Below are 17423 nucleotides of genomic sequence, written 5' to 3'. Positions count from 1 at the left end.
GCGTGCTGCGTCAGTGTGTGTGACGCTCCTGCATGAGTATGAGTGTGTGTGTGTGAGTGTGTGTGTGTGTGTGTGTGTGTGTGTGTGTGTGCATTCTGAATGGATCCACAGCCGGTCAGAATCAGCAGCGTCTCTGTGCACAGAGGTAAAACACTCTGAGTGTGTGTGTGTGTGTGTGTGTGTGTGTGTGTGTGTGTGTGTGTGTGTGTGTGTGTCATAACTGTCATGTGCCTCATTTGTACAGTATCAGTGTGTGCTGCTGCTGCATGAGTGTGTGTGTGTGTCTCCTGCAGCTGAGAGATGCAGATTCTGCATGTCAACATCACACTGGGAAACATAGATTGTTTTCATTTCTTGACTGATACATTTCAATCACACACTCAAATCGGTCTGAACGACACACACTTCAGCAGCTCATGTGTGCAACTGGACAATTCTAGTTTGTGTGTTATTGTAGTTTTGCGCATCTGGTTGAGACTCCTGTTTTTTTCGTGTGTGTGTGTGTGTGTGTGTGTGTGTGTGTGTGTGTGTGAAGGTGACTATGAGGACGCTTCTCTCTTCATTATTCTTTCACACCATGATCTGGGCCAGCACAGGTAAGATGTTCTTGTTTCACTTATGTTTTTATTTCAGTATTGCTCTTGACTTTACTCTCCTCTCGGCCAGCAGCAATTGACCCCGCCCCCAAAATTGACGGACAGCAGACCTCGTCAGTCACGGTACAGGAGAACTTCACTCACCACTTCAACTGCCAATCAAAGGGCTGGAATCCTCAAGCGCCGCCTCTGCTGACCTGGTACCTGAACGGGGAGAGGCAGAGCGAGGTGACGGGCAGCCGGGGGGCGGGGCGTCTGGTTATGACATCACCAGGGGATTCCGGAGTGCTTCGATACGGATCCGAGCGCAACAGCACGTTCACACTCAAACCCAAACGCTGGGACCGAGAGCTGGTGTGTGCGGCGCGAAACCCTGCCGGCGGAGAGAGTTACAACGCCACCGTCACGCTCAACGTCCAGTGTGAGTCTGACACGCTCCCGGGATAAAGCTGCACGCCGTAAAGATCTACGAAAATACATTATGGAGCAAGTTTATAAAAAAAACCTGTTCAAATGTTAATCAATATAATAATGTTATATAATAATATAAATTATAACATGAATAATTAAAAATGAAATTTTATTCATAATATTTAAATTTTTATCTGTCGGGTCGGATATCTGATGTAAAATGAATAATAATTATATTTTATATATACATTAATTAATCATAATGTAGCACAATTGTCAAAACTGATATCTAAGGAAAAATGAAGTGATAAACTTGTAAACAAAATGTGAGTGTAAATGTTATAATAGTGATTTTAAAATGTCTAAAAATAAATGCAAAAGCAAAACCAGTGAAAAAGTAAGAATGAAAAAATTAACATTATAACCAGTAGAGAGCAGCAGAGGGCCACTTATTTGATTACTTTCATTTTAAAAGGGTTTACCACCAGTAAACCAGTAAGGTTAGGCACATTTTCCATGTTAACTCCATTAAGCATGCTTACACACACACACACACACACACATATGATTTAATAGATCAAAATTCTTTGATAACTTTTTGCAATGAGGGTGTCTAGATGATGCATGGTTTACGGGGAGTTTGAAAAAGTAGATTTTACAAATAATCTCAAATATGAAAAAAAAATTTTGATTGGTTCTTGAGGCAAAGTCGTTCAGAATGAGGAGATTTAACATATGATATTAATATTGTGTGGTATATGTTTGATACGTTGCAAAATAGCGCCACCCGGTGGCAATTTTCTGTCAAACATCGCACAGACCTCTAGGACCATGAGTCAAACATACCCACCAAGTTTCATCTGATCGGCCTCCATTATCCTGGTCTAGGAGGTGAGCAAACTTCACTGGCCGATGGCAGCCATGTTTTCCGTGATACAGGAACCTCATCATGGCAGCTTGGACGAAGACACCGCATGCCAATTTTCTAGTCAAATCGGACTAATGTTTGCGTAGTTACAACTGTTTTTATGGTTTTTTTCCGTATTATAGCGCCACAAAGTGGTGAATCACCACAGAGTGTTTTGTGCGACCACAGAATTGAGTTCAAGAGATACAGCCATTTTAGTGGAAGTGACATTTTGGCGTTCCGTTGCGAGATTATTGGTATTATTAATAACAATACCAATAATATTAATACAAATTTTGTTCTGTCGTCATAAAATAATCACGAGTTAAATGTTATGTTTCAACCATAGATGGCGATAAAGAGGCCATAGCTTTAAAAGCGTGAACTAACCTCGCACGTGTGTGTTTGGTCCCTCGTGTCTCAGTCCAGCCGGAGATCTTGCGTGTCGACGCCCACTACAGCGAGACCGCGGACCCCGGCCTCTCCCTCATCCTCTTCGCTTTGGTCCGGTCCAACCCCCCCGCCACCATCACCTGGGTGGATCGGTCCGGTCAGCTGCTGGCCAACAGCTCAGACTTCCTCATCCTGGACTCACGGAGCCACCCGTGGCTGGCCAATCACAGCCTGCAGGTCACTCTGAGCAGCCTATCAGGAAACATCTCGGTCAACGCCAACAACAGCCTTGGCTCCGCCCACAGCAACCTCACACTCACAGGTGACATGACACGTCATCAGAAATCTGAAGCAGCACAACTGTTTTCAACACTGATAATAATCATAAATGTTTCTTGAGCATCAAATCCTCATATTAGAATGATTTGTGAAGGATCATGTGACACTGAAGACTGGAGTAATGATGCTGAAAATTCAGCTTTGATCACAGGAGTAAATTACACTTTACTATAGCCTATATTCAGATAGAAAACAGCTGATTTACACTGGAATAATATTTCACTGTTTTTACTGTATTTTTGATCAAATAAACGCAGCCTTGAGCAGAAGAGACTCTTTCAGAAACATCTCACCCACCGGTGGTGTATAATCATGTAAATGCTGGTGTGTGTATGAGTTCGTGTCCCGTTCCTCCAGAGTTCCTGCAGTCTCGTGTGGAAGTTCCGATGTTCGGGATAGTGACAGGTGGCGTCGCCGGCATCATCACCCTCCTCATCTTCACCTTGATGGTCTTCTTCCTCCTACAGAAGGATAAAACCAAAGCCATCGGTACAAAGACTGAACGCCAGAACACTGCAGATAAAAGCATACATGTAAATGTGTTCATGTGTTCATAAATGCTTCTTTCTGTGTTGTTTCTCAGAAGAGCCCGTCGCAGTGCATCTGTCCTCCAAACGGTGCGACGCGTCTCCAAGCATTCTCTGCTAATAATAACATTATTGAACGATTGATCTTGTGACTGTTCTGGTGTTTGTCGGTTGCAGTAACGACATGGTGACGGTTCAGGTGAACGGCGTGTATCTGCCCAGAGAGAACATGTCTTTACCGTCACACGTGCAGCTGAACGACGACCGCACGCTCTGTAAGGGTGAGTCCCGCTTCTGTACAGAGCTGCCCATCTAACTGGAACATGCCATAAAGCATTTGTGAATGAAGAAGTGTTTCCATCCCATGTGTTCAAGAGAACAAAATCATCACTTCTTGGGAAACTGGTGGAAAATATCAGTAATAAAAATGTAAGTTTCTCCAATCTGACTCTTTTCTCCTCTATCATAAATGAGTTTGTCTCAGAGCGTCAGATGAAACTGACACACCCCTGGACTATTGCAATGCTCTTCTGGAAGAACACTGTCATGTTCTCTTCCGTTCGAATGCTGGTGTTTGGGAACGCAATCGTGTCAGACGCTTCTGGAGGGAATCATATTACAATACATACATTTCATCATTTCATCATTTAGCGACTTGCATATTGCTGCCCTGTTGTTCTATTGCTCTCATCATTTGTAAGTGCTGTGACCAGTCGAAGTTATTCTGGCACAGTAGACATAGCAAGGTGCTTTTAAAAAAATAGATATAAAATAGCAAGGGTTAGTATTAATGGGTCAAGTGTTGCTCGAAAGAGATGCGTCTTCAGCATTTTGGTGAAAGTGGCTAAAGACTCAGCAGCTTAGGTTGAGTTCGGCAGGTCATTCCTCCAGCAGGGAACACGGTGCGTTGAAGTCATCTCGGAAAGATCGTATTTATGAGTTGAATGCACATGAACCTCACCACAATGTCGTAAATACGAATGGGAAGCTCGGGATTTTCTTTAAGCCCCGATCTTTACGAGTCGGGGGCGTGTCAGTGAGAAATATGGCGGAATACCACAATACTAAAAGGTATTTAGCAGTGATAATGTCAGGCTTTTCTATTTACAGCGCAGTAGATAATTGCCTGCACAGAATATGATGGCATTATAATATAACAATGTAATATGTAAAGAAAAAGTTTGCAGTGGCTTCATAAATTTGTTAAAAACATTTTTTTAAAAGCAATTTCTTTGTTTTTCATTTTCTATAGAGTTTAAGAACCTTGCTGTATTTTTGTGTAATTAAGAGAAAGTACACCGCCATCTTACTCTGAGGAAAATGACTTGAACGCACCTGCAGGTGTAAACACGACTTCCCACTAAGTACGAACTTACCAGGAGGACTTGAATGCACCAACAGTCCAGGTGAAGGTCAGTGAAAGAGATTTTTCACCACAAGGTTTAGGTTTTAGGTTTAGGTTTATTTGTTTAGCACATGTTTAGTACAAGTACAAAACTATGCAAGGAGGGAACGAAGCCACTCTAGGCTTGTACAGAGTTCCACTCCTGCTCATATTAACTCATGAGACATGCAGACTAAACAGTAAAAAAAAATAAAAAACGAAACAAAGAACATAAGCAGAAGAAAAAAAAAATAAATAAAAATAATACAAAACAACAATTCAATAACATAAAAAATGATCAATCTAGAAAGAATGCAGAAAAAGCAAGCAAGACACCATTCATCTGCAGAACACAAGCTTCTGGAGACACATCAGTCTGAAGTAGTGAGTTTAGGTATAGGGAGCAGAGCCAGTGGTTGTACTGTAGGAAAATTAGCGGTCCCAGCACTGAGCCCTGAGGCACTCCAGTAGCTAGATGATAACAGTGATGAAAAAAAAAAAAAAATTCTGAATGACAGATCCCAGTGATGACATGTAGATGGAGAAGAGAAGAGGTCCCAGCACTGAGCCCTGAGGCACTCCAGTAGCTAGATGTTGGGTCTTAGACACCTTACCCCTTGGAGTGTACAACTGTACTTGAGATGCCCTTCATCATAAGGATTGACAGGAGAATCTGGTGGTTAACTATGTCAAAAGCAGCAGCAAGATGAGAACTGAGGATTTGGAAGGTACTCTTGAGTCTCAGAGCTTCAATAACTGAGAGCAGCACGAGTGACGCTTATGAAACCAGACTGGTTGTTGTCCAGGAGGTTGTCCTGTGTAAGAAAGGCAGAGACTTTTCTTTGCAGCCCTGAGTTTAGAATGATGCTCGCTGGATAAAAGGGGACAGAAGTTGTCCAAGCACAATGTTAGAGTGGAGAAAAGATTATCGGTTGCACTGTTAGTATCTAGTGATGAAATCAAATCATTCTGATAACAGACTTTGACTCTGGTGTTTCAGAAACACCAACCCGACATTTGAGATGCTGCGATGCCATTGGTCCGCTGGTTAGTGCAGTTATCCAATCACAGCCTCTGCTTAGGCAAAGTCACATGAGGTTTGAGGGATTTATTCAGTAAATTTGTTTCCGTAGCAGTTTATGTGCATGTCTTATCAGATAAAACAATGATCCTCCTCTATTGAGCGCGTGAGTGTTTTATAGAATTAATGCGCATCTCGGTGCTCCCATCCTTGGAGTATTTTTATGCAATCTCCCAAAATGTGCTTAATTAAAATAGGTGTATGGAAACATATCTAATGTGAGTCTCTAAAACATCACCTGTCTCAAGCTGCGTGTTTCAGGGCAGAAGATCTCCAGACCGAACACACTGGAGAGGAGACGTGCAGACGAGGAAGAGGAGGATCTGTCTGCGGCCTACGCTGCCCGAGGTCAGAGGTCATGACCTTAAAGGGACAGTTCACCCGACAATGTAAATCCCGACATCATTTACATTTATTCATTTAGCTGACGCTTTTATCCAAAGCGACTTACAATTGCTATATATGTCAGAGGTCGCACGCCTCTGGAGCAACTAGGGGTTAAGTGTCTTGCTCAGGGACACATTGGTGTCTCACAGTGGATTCGAACCCGGGTCTCTCACACCAAAGGCATGTGTCTTATCCATTGCGCCACCACCACCTCAGAGTCTGATTTACTCTCCCTAATGTTTTTTCCAAACCCATGACTTTCATTCATCTTCTGAACACAAATTTAGATGTTTTAATGAAATCTGAGAGATTTCTGTCCCTATTCACTCAAAACTCTGACATAAAGAAATGGAAAAATAAATCCATATGAATAGAGCGCTTTAATCCAATCCCTCCGAAGAGACATGATTTAGTTTAAGCTTTTAATCACATGTAAACATTAGTCAGCGAACTTAAACAGAAGCTTTATTGACCCACATGAACAAACCTGATTGGTTCGTCAGCTTGTTTACCATATTTAATGACCTGACCAATGTGTATATGTGAATAAAAGCCTAAATTAAACTATACATTTTTGGGTGAACTGTCCCTTTAAAGAACCCTGATATCAAGAACCAATAACGAGAGATCAAGTGTTCCTCACTGAGTCTAATAGATGTTGAATGATTGTGTCCCGACAGGTTTCGCTCGCTATCCGATGGTGGGCTACATCTATAAAGTGAGCAGTACCAGCAGTGACGAGATCTGGCTCTGAACATCTGCACACTCTGACCTCTGACCTCACGAAGCCTGATCCACCTGAACCCTGACCTCACGAAGCCTGATCCACCTGAACCCTGACAGCAGGCAGAACGGGATTCGGTTTCAGCATTCTTATAACTGAACAAACATCCAAACAGATTTACTGACAGACTTTGACTGCAGCTCAAGAGTTTGAGTGACAGACTGCTTTGTCCTGAAGAAGAACTACACTACCCATAATGCACTGAGCAGAGAAAACACTGCTACTATGGAAACAGGGACTTTCCCTCCCAGACTTGCTAGATATTAGCAAACTAACATGAGTTAATTGTATAGTGCTGGACTGCTGGTGATGGTTCTCTCATACAATCAGAGAAAACGCTTGAAAACGACTGATTCAGTGACAGAGATTCATGGGATCAGTAGTTCATTCAGAAGTACCTGTACATTAATGGACTGTAAATATGTGCTCTCATCAGTATTTACCCAGAGTTCATTGCTGCTATTACGGAATGCTACATCATATTTGTGTAATATAAAAAGGAATGTTCAGTAAATATGTAGATATTGTGAGATACTTGTATGTACTTAGATGAATAGAAGTATAAAGATTATTGAAATCATATTTAGTGTATCTTTGTAAAGCTCATTCTGAGTCTGATCCAGCAGGAGGCGCCACTGGTTTAACTTTACCTGAGCTTAACTAGTGCTAGTTTATTATTGTTCCAGTCAGTGTGCTTGTCCCTCTCTTGCTTGTGAAAGTTGCTGTATTATTATTATTATGAGAAATAGGCCTACCTCAATAAAGTCTATAGAGAATCACACATCATACGTGATTAGTGTAATAATGTTGTGTGTGGAATGAAGAGAGAGAGTGTGTTCGTTTTGAAGGATGTTCGCAGGTGTTTGTGGTCTTCAGTTTACGGCACCGGAAGTCGATCTTTCATCTGCAGGTTTTGCTCTTATTGGTGTCAGACTGTGTGTAAGTGCACAAAAACATCTATAAAACACACATGAACCATCATTCACAGCACTGGCGTAACGGCTGTCACGTGTGTTTAACTTCCACAGAAGCCGGTTCTCTTGTTATCTTGAGGTGTTGAGCGTGTGTCTCAGTCGGTGAGACGGTGAGTTTGACGTTGTCATCGCTGGATGAAGTTCAGGCCCGGATCGTGTTCTGACTTCCGGTTGATCTCAGTCTTCAGAGTCACACGAGGATCCGGAGCTTCTGAGGTATAATCTTCATTCTTCACTCGAACTACGTTTAACAGAAAACGGTAACGCTTTATTTTACAGTGTCTTTCTTACATATGTTACATGAACTTACTAAAGCAATAACAGTAAATTATGCATAATTACATGCAACCAAACGGTAACTTTAAAGTAAGTACATTGTTTATTAATGTTACTCCGCACTTAAATATATAATTGCACTATAACATGACACCTTAAATAAAGTGTAACCCTTTATTTTAAATTAACATAATAGTTTGATTGTACTTACTCAAATAAGTACTGAGTAATATTAATAAACCATGTACTCACTGTAGAGTTACGGTTTAGTTTAGGGTCAGTTACTAATTATGCATAATTTACTGTTATTACTAAAGTAAATGGATGTAGTTGTGTCTAACTGGATCACCTTAAGATAAAGTCTTACATAAAAGCGTATTTAAATTGTTTTATATACAGAGGGGATTTGATTTTTTTAAGTAAAGTTGGATTGTAACTGTAATGTGATATTAATATAATATATCTTGTTAGAGATACATCTATATATCTACGTTTTAATTACAATTTAGCTGTAACACTGTACACTAAGGTTTGATTTGTAAACATTAGCTTCTACAGCATTTATTAATCTCAGCAAACGTTAGAACATTTACTTAAACATTATTGTTATTATTATAGATTAATATATATTATTATGTAATGGATCTGAGCTGACATGAACTAACAAAGACCAGTTGTGTTTTATTACTTAACTTTAACAAAGATGAATAAATAGTGTAACAAACGTAACTCTCGTTGTTAGCTAATGCGTTATCCATTATACCATACGGTTCATTTCATAGTTTATTCATAAAACATGAATTTTACAACTTGAAATGTTTTAACCAGAATTAATAAATTCTTTAAGTTTAAAATGGCATTTTAAGAAATATGAATAATCTGAAGCTAATTGTGAGGTGTGATCAAATGTTTAATTGAATCAGAATGTGTTTCCTCATAAAACACGAGTGTGAACAGAGCTCTAGTGTGTGTGGTGTAGTCGAGCAGATCTGAGGACGGCATCACGTCTGTAACACTGATGCTGTAGATCATGGCGTCTCTCACACTCAAGATGGAGGATAGTGAACTCTGAGCTTCTCTTTATCTACAGGAGGAGAATCATCATCATCATCATCATCATCATCATCACACTGAGGATGGACCGACGCTTGTTCTGGCTCTGCCTGATGACAGTTCTGGGATCAGTCACATCAGAAGACAAGTGTAAGACTCGCCTTCAGCTGGAAATATTCACTCTTTCACAGTCAAAGAAGTGTATTAATGCAATCTAACGTTCACTTTGCAGCTTCTCAGTTTGGACTCTCTATTGACAAAATCACCAACACTCTGGTGTGTGCAAGTGGTGATTTTGACCATGAGCCGATGCCTCTGAAGACTTATGAAGCGTCGGGACTCTTCACGTGCTGTTCAAGTGAAGACAGCAGGAACTGTCTTAAAGCTCGAGTGAAAATCCTGCGTGAGTAAATCCTTTGTGTGTGTGTGTGTGTGTGTGTGTGTGTGTGTGTGTGTGTGTGTGTGGAGACCTCGTGCTTTTATCTGAGTGAACAGGTGTGGATTGAACAGTGTGAGAAACTCTTAATATTTGCTTTAGTGTATAGAAATAGAGCAGAACTGGGGCTATTATCCTCAATCTGTCTTATAATCACCAGTATCACTGTAAACACACACACACACACACACACACACACACACACACACACACACACACACACACACACACACACAATCACAATCCTGTACAAATACTGTAACAAATGCAAACAGAATTACATTTACAGAACAACCTTAGACCATTTAAAACTGATTTACAAAACAAAATGAATCTGGTGAATGGAATTTTCTGATGAATAATCCAGACCGTTTACTGACACAGACCATAATAACACTGATCATAAATGACGAATCACAAGAGTCTTTTCCACAAGCTGAGAGATTTACAGTAGAGACACACAACACCATCATGGAAACACACACACACACACACACACACTCTAGAATAATGAAATAAACAACATTAAACCCTCATCGATAACAACAAACAATCAAAGGTGTCTCTCTGTCTCACAGGGAATTCTGGGAAATGTCAGTTTGTGGTTTTTCGCTGTAAATTATTAGATGATCTGTTATTTTTCACTTCCAAAAACTCTACATTTAACCGTTCTCCGTAAGACAACTTACTCTAGTACAGTTAATGCGTGATACTGTCCAGGTTTTTACTCTTTTATACAAAAATAAAGCTTCCAAAAGAGTTTTCTTCTCTTCTTTCCCTCTCGCAGTGATGCTATAGAAGAACCTTTCAGTGATCTGTGTGTGTGTGTGTGTGTGTGTGTGTGTGTGTGTGTGTGTGTGTGTGTGTGTGTGTGTGTGTGTGTGTGTGTGTGTGTGTGTGTGTGTGTGTGTGTGTGTGTGTGTGTGTGTGTGTGTGTGTGTGTGTGTGTGTGTGTGTGTGTGTGTGTGTGTAGGCGCTGAGAATCTGATCCAGTTGGACTGGTCGGCGCTGATCACGGTTGTGGTGAGCAATATCCTCGTCACGGCTCTGATCGGATGGGCCGTTTACATCGTCTGTGCTGAACCCTCCACCCGGACCAGCTACCAGGACAACAAAGGTGAGGCGAACACACACACACACACACACACACACACACACACACACACACACACACACACACACACTTCATATTCATATCATCTGCCTGTGTCTCTCCAGCCTCGGACCGGAAGAGTTTGATCCCTAATGAGCGAGTGAGTAACAACACATCAGGAGAAACAACATATCAGGTACGAGCAACATCAACATCTGAGTTCATGAGGAATAACCTGATAATACACTAATACACTAATAATGCTGTATTTAATAATACACTGCAAGATATGCTCTTCTTATGCAGGATTTTTGTCTTGTTTCCAGTCCAAATATCTAAAAATTCTTACATCAAGAAGCATTTAATTGATAAGTAAAATGACATAAGAACTTATACATTGTTTTCTGATAATACAAAAAAAAAAAACTAAATTAAGTGAGTTTTTGCTTAAAACAAGCAAAATTGTCTGCCAGTGGGGTAAACAAATAATAATAATCTTGTTTTCAATTTGAATTAAAGTTTTTCTTTCTTGTTTTACATTTGAATTACGTTTTTATTTCTTGTTTTACATTTTAATTAAGATTTTTTTCTTGTTTTCAATTTGAATGAAGTTTTTCTTTCTTGTTTTACGTTTGAATTCCGTTTTTATTTCTTGTTTTACATTTTAATTAAGATTTTATTTCTTGTTTTACATTTGAATGAAGTTTTTTTTCTTGTTTTACATTTTAATTAAGTTTTTTTCTTTCTTGTTTTACATTTGAATTAAGATTTTTTTTTTTTTTTTTTTTTACATTTGAATTAAGATTTTTTTTCTTGTTTTACATTTGAATTAAGTTTTTTTTTTCTTGTTTTACATTTGAATTTAGTTTTTTTTCTTCTTGTTTTACATTTGAATTAAGATTTATTTATTTTTATTTTTTTACATTTGAATTAAGATTTTTTTTCATACCCCATTGGCAGATACAGTAATTTTGCTTGTTTTGATCAATTAACTCACTAAATTTAACTCACTAACCCATTTTACTTATCTAGTAAATGCTTCTTGATTTAAGAATTTTTTGATATTTGGACTGGAAACAAGAAATAATATTATTATTATTATCAAATAAAATACAATTTTTCAGTGTATAAATGTTATATTACATCATGTATGTCAGTGTTTTAAAGTGTTCGGGGGCCATGGAATAAGTTAGAGAAGTATTGTCTAAAATTATATGAATTATGATACTATAAAATGAATAAGATCAAATGTACTGAATTTGACATTATCACACTAGATAAATTAAGTTATTTTTGTAACCCTTTACAATAAGTTGTATTATTTAACATGAACTAACAATGACAAATACTTCTTAATCATTTATTAATCTCAGGTAATGTTAATCTCAACATTTACTAATACTATATTAAAATCAAAATCTGTGTCTGTTAATGAGATGTTAATGCATTAAATAAAATTAACTATTGAGACTTATTATTTTATTCTATTGAAATCCATATATTTATAAAATACTCTAATGATGGGTCAAATATTAATATTAGACACTAAAAAATTCCAGATAATTATTTTACATTTTACATTTATAATGTTTAGATTTTTCACAGCATAAATTCGGTCTGTATACGTGAATATTTCTAGCTGGCTTTTATAAGTTATACAGGGGTTCCTCACAAGAGGACGGTCATTACACGCATACGATAACTGTGAAGTTTTATTAATGTGTGATTGATTATTAATGTTTTATCTGTCGTCCAGCGGCTGAACACACGCCCAGACGAGTACAGCACTCTTGGGGCGCGCAAACAGAAGAACCCCAAACACCCCATCTCACCCTGAGATCAAGAGCAAACCCGTCTTTCAGCGGATTATAAGAACAAACCTGTCTTTCATCGGGTTATTAGAACAAATCCGTCTTTCTTCAAAAACATCTGTGTTGCTCTAAACCGCTTTCATTCACGCTGAAATCTCTTTAGTTGATTTAGTTTTCCTGTAAATGTAAAAGCTTCAAATAAACGCTTGTTAACCTGTCTTTATAAATAAAGCCTGTCTTTACTGTCAGCTGTGCTGTCGATTCTTTCATCACAGAACAGAGTGATCTCAGTTGAGCTTATTAAAGGGAATATGCAGGTTGCATAAACGCGCTGTCGATTAGCGCAGACTAAATGAAGGTGTTTACGGTAAAGATATGAATATAATGCAGGTGCAGCCATGACTACAGTATTGTGAACGTTTAAAGGAATCGTTCACCCAAAAAGGATCATTCTGTCATCATTTACTCGTATCGTTCAAACCTGTGTGACTTTCTTTCTTTCGTGAAACACAAAAGAAGATATTGTGAGGAATATCAATGAAAGTCAGTGTTGTTTGGTTCCCGCTGTTCTTCGAAATAACTTATTTTGTGTTCAGCGGAAGAAATAAAGTAATTCAGGTTTGAACAACATTATGGGGAATAAATGATGAAAGATTTATGACGTCATCCGAGCTCAGTTTTAATAAAGCGTTCATGTCTTTGATTGGTTATAATTAGTCACCAGCTCTGGTATGTTTTCTTTGTGGTTTCCGTTCAGAGACGAGAAAAGCAGAAAACTGCCTGAACAATATCAACGTTCACATCAACCACACACACACGCATTTATACATTCACACACGCAAACCCAGATAACACAAATATATTCTAGCACTGTTTTTCTAACATTCCCATTAAGTTATAAAACGTTATTTCTGAATGTTCTATGAACGTTCAAAACATCCAGTTTATTCAATATTAAAAAAAAATATTCTTGTTTATGCAAACATTATTGGAACGTTACTTTTGAATGTTCTCTGAATGTTACTTTTGAATGTTTTTGGAACGTTACTTTTGAATGTTCTCTGAATGTTACTTTTGAATGTTACTTTTGAATGTTCTCTGAATGTTACTTTTGAATGTTCTCTGAATGTTACTTTTGAATGTTACTTTTGAATGTTCTCTGAATGTTACTTTTGAATGTTACTTTTGAATGTTCTTGGAACATTTTCTCGGAACGTTCTGAAAATAGCAACATTTAAAAAACATTGAAATGAAACATTTCAGAGAAAAATACTCCATAAACGATGTATGAATAATATTTTGTGCTAATGTTCTGAGAACATTATTAAAGGCCAGATAACTCTGAACAAACATTCTATTAATGTTACTGGAAGAACGTTTGTACATATCTTTAAGAGAACCTTGCCAGAACGTTAGCCAATGCCCGTTAGCTGGGTTTATACATTCACACAAACACACACATGCACGTCCTGCTTCTGTACTGCAGACCTCCATATGTGGAAGTATTACAGTTTTCTACAGTCGCACTGACACATTTCACTCTTCACACAGTTCCCCTAACTAACTTTTCAACTCTCTATATAGTGATCTCCGGCGCTATGCCAAGAAATAAAAAGGAGGTGATAACCTTTACTTTTACAGGGTTCTAGCTAAGAAGCCCTCAAAAGCACCCAGCCAAAGGGGAGTTTACTAGTTGGGGAGGGAGGTAAATGGGATAACACTGCCCATAATCACTCCATCTACCTGTATCGACCCTAAGGAAATACTTGTCTAAAAGGGAAGCTTTTATCCCAACTTAAATTCCAAATAATAGGGGAGGGCAGAAAAGAGTAACATGGGATGCATAGTGTTTCAATTGCTGCGACTCATACAACTTAAGTAACCCATCCAAAAGGGGAGCGTACATCCCTACTTGAAGGCCAACTGTGGTTGAGGAGGGAGATGGATGGAATGGAGGGATGCTCTGTGGGATGTCCAACACCGTTCCATTTCCCTTGTATCACCCCTAAGGAAGAATATGACTGGAAGGAAGTCCTTAACCACACTTGAAACAGTATATAACTGGAGAGGGCGGTGAAAGAGGGGCATTGTGCGCTTGCGTTCTGCCAATGACAACCCTCCTGTTTCATTATAATAGCTCCATCCCATGAGGATAAAAGTCACAACTTCAAGCCCCAAACATAATCGGGGAGGGAGGCAGATGGAATAGAGGGATGCAATACAGACTACCCACATCATTCCATCTACCTGTCATTGACCCTAAGGGGGTATTTGTTTACAGGGAGCTTTCAGCCCTGCTTAGAACTTCAATCCAGAAATTGGAGAGAGCGGTAAAAGAAGAGTGTGGGACGCATGTTGCTCTTGTGTTACCCAGATCCTGGGTCAGACGTAACAACCCAGTGTTTGGGTAGTGTTCTTGTGTTACCCAGATCCTGGGTCAGACGTAACAACCCAGTGTTTGGGTAGTGTTCTTGTGTTACCCAGATCCTGGGTCGGACGTAACAACCCAGTGTTTCGGTAGTGTTCTTGTGTTACTCAGATCCTGGGTCAGACATAACAACCCAGTGTTTTGGGTAGTGTTCTTGTGTTACCCAGATCCTGGGTCAGACGTAACAACCCAGTGTTTGGGTAGTGTTCTTGTGTTACCCAGATCCTGGGTCGGACGTAACAATTCAGTGTTTGGGTAGTGTTCTTGTGTTACCCAGATCCTGGGTCGGACGTAACAATCCAGTGTTTGGGTAGTGTTCTTGTGTTACCCAGATCCTGGGTCAGACGTAACAACCCAGTGTTTGGGTAGTGTTCTTGTGTTACCCAGATCCTGGGTCAGACGTAACAACCCAGTGTTTGGGTAGTGTTCTTGTGTTACCCAGATCCTGGGTCGGACGTAACAATTCAGTGTTTGGGTAGTGTTCTTGTGTTACCCAGATCCTGTGTCAGACATAACAATCCAGTGTTTGGGTAGTGTTCTTGTGTTACCCAGATCCTGGGTCGGACGTAACAATTCAGTGTTTGGGTAGTGTTCTTGTGTTACCCAGATCCTGGGTCAGACATAACAACCCAGTGTTTGGGTAGTGTTCTTGTGTTACCCAGATCCTGTGTCAGACATAACAATCCAGTGTTTGGGTAGTGTTCTTGTGTTACCTAGATCCTGGGTCAGACATAACAACCCAGTGTTTGGGTAGTGTTCTTGTGTTACCCAGATCCTGGGTCAGACATAACAACCCAGTGTTTGGGTAGTGTTCTTGTGTTACCCAGATCCTGGGTCGGACGTAACAATTTAGTGTTTGGGTAGTGTTCTTGTGTTACCCAGATCCTGGGTCAGACGTAACAACCCAGTGTTTGGGTACTGTTCTTGTGTTACCCAGATCCTGGGTCAGACGTAACAACCCAGTGTTTGGGTAGTGTTCTTGTGTTACCCAGATCCTGGGTCAGACATAACAACCCAGTGTTTGGGTAGTGTTCTTGTGTTACCCAGATCCTGGGTCGGACGTAACAATTCAGTGTTTGGGTAGTGTTCTTGTGTTACCCAGATCCTGGGTCAGACGTAACAACCCAGTGTTTGGGTACTGTTCTTGTGTTACCCAGATCCTGGGTCAGACGTAACAATCCAGTGTTTGGGTAGTGTTCTTGTGTTACTCAGATCCTGGGTCAGACATAACAACCCAGTGTTTGGGTAGTGTTCTTGTGTTACTCAGATCCTGGGTCAGACATAACAACCCAGTGTTTGGGTAGTGTTCTTGTGTTATTCAGATCCTGGGTCAGACATAACAACCCAGTGTTTGGGTAGTGTTCGTTATTTATCGCTGGCCTTTTTATGAACTCTTCAGGAGAGAGCAGTGCAGCTCCGTAAAAATGGTGCATGTCTTCGGTAAAATACAGGTTTGTGTACATTTTATTTTATCTATAAATTTGTTATGGTGCTGTGTCTCGTTTAATTTTATGAAAAGCAACATACAGGGGCGCGATGTGAGTCACGAGTGTCATGTTGATCTTTTAGTGTGATGGAAACGCCTGATGCCTTGCATAAAATTGTATGATTCTATTGAAAAATATACACAATATAAATATGTATTATGTTAAAATATGTATTATGTTAAAATATGTTCTCAGAACTGTCCAGTGATAGTTTATGGACAGGCTATGGAGTCAGTCATATTTCGGCTGAGAGTGAATCGCAGGAGGGTGTCTGGAGTTATAAGTTCCTCCGCTGAACACAAGCTCACGAGATCCAGTGCGTTACAGTGGAGACGGCACAACAGAGACTGGGCCCTTACACTCAAATTACTTCTAGATGTTTACTTCTAATATTTGTTAAACGAGCTTAAATATTGGCAATATGTATTCAAAATTATTTAAAATATACTAAACTGTAAAATATGATTTAAAATAAAGGAATGATCATGCAAGCCAGTGGTTGTATCGAGTATTTTAAAAAGGTTTCGAGATCTATAGACATTCATTTGTGTATGAAGTCAAATTAAAATAAGCTAGTATTATAAGAAAAATTAATCAACTATACTGGGTTAAATAAACAACCCAATTTGCTGGGTAAAATTAACCCAACATGTGTTCTGTCAGCCCTTGGATTGAAAACAACCCAGTTTTGAGAGTGTGTAAACCCCAGCACTGGTTTGGGGAGGGAGGTGAATGCAATAGTGGGATGCTTGCAGGCTGGGTTAAGGTTAGGGTTAGGGTTAGGCCCGACACAAGTCCATTTACATCAACCCTACTGTCTCTTTTCATATTACTGTAGAAAAGTAGCAGTTTGCGGTCTTATTCAGTTTTGTATTATGTTTTGAAGTTTTGAGAGGAGCATGTACATGTGGTTCTCTAGGCACTGAGAGTTTAGAGGAGAAAAGAATTGATGTAATTTGAAAGATGTGGTCATTTAATGCATTCTGTGTCAAAGCAACGATAGCTCTCACAGACTGATGTTGATCGCTGTGTGAAGAGTCTTGAAAAGTGGCCAAC

General features: G+C 39.4%; 1 protein-coding gene across 3 annotated transcripts; it reads left to right on the top strand.

The window, feature by feature from the left end:
• Positions 1–12700, top strand: tmem25 (transmembrane protein 25). 3 transcript variants are annotated; one of them, XM_082180150.1, is made up of 15 exons: positions 1–145; positions 536–596; positions 667–1017; positions 2339–2629; positions 3004–3135; positions 3230–3263; positions 3351–3454; positions 5900–5986; positions 6706–7748; positions 7838–7999; positions 9150–9262; positions 9345–9515; positions 10522–10665; positions 10767–10837; positions 12398–12700. In XM_082180150.1, exons 2-9 carry the CDS (start codon positions 542–544, stop codon positions 6777–6779), a joined length of 1128 nt encoding a protein of 375 aa, XP_082036276.1. In that variant the 5' UTR covers positions 1–145; positions 536–541; the 3' UTR covers positions 6780–7748; positions 7838–7999; positions 9150–9262; positions 9345–9515; positions 10522–10665; positions 10767–10837; positions 12398–12700. The 3 variants fall into 3 exon arrangements, with proteins under 3 accessions (XP_082036276.1, XP_082036277.1, XP_082036278.1); XM_082180151.1 differs by lacking the exons at positions 7838–7999; positions 9150–9262; positions 9345–9515; ... (1 more) ...; positions 10767–10837; positions 12398–12700 and having other exon boundaries at positions 5900–6027; positions 6706–6835; XM_082180152.1 differs by lacking the exons at positions 7838–7999; positions 9150–9262; positions 9345–9515; ... (1 more) ...; positions 10767–10837; positions 12398–12700 and having other exon boundaries at positions 5076–5986; positions 6706–6754.
• Positions 12701–17423: the final 4723 nt, after the last annotated feature.

This window comes from Leuciscus leuciscus (genome assembly GCF_965113295.1).
Source record: "Leuciscus leuciscus genome assembly, chromosome: 9".
NCBI classification, from domain to species: Eukaryota; Metazoa; Chordata; class Actinopteri; order Cypriniformes; family Leuciscidae; genus Leuciscus; species Leuciscus leuciscus.
The sequence above is the reverse complement of the archived record's forward strand: the minus strand, read 5'-3'. Positions and strand labels throughout refer to the sequence as shown.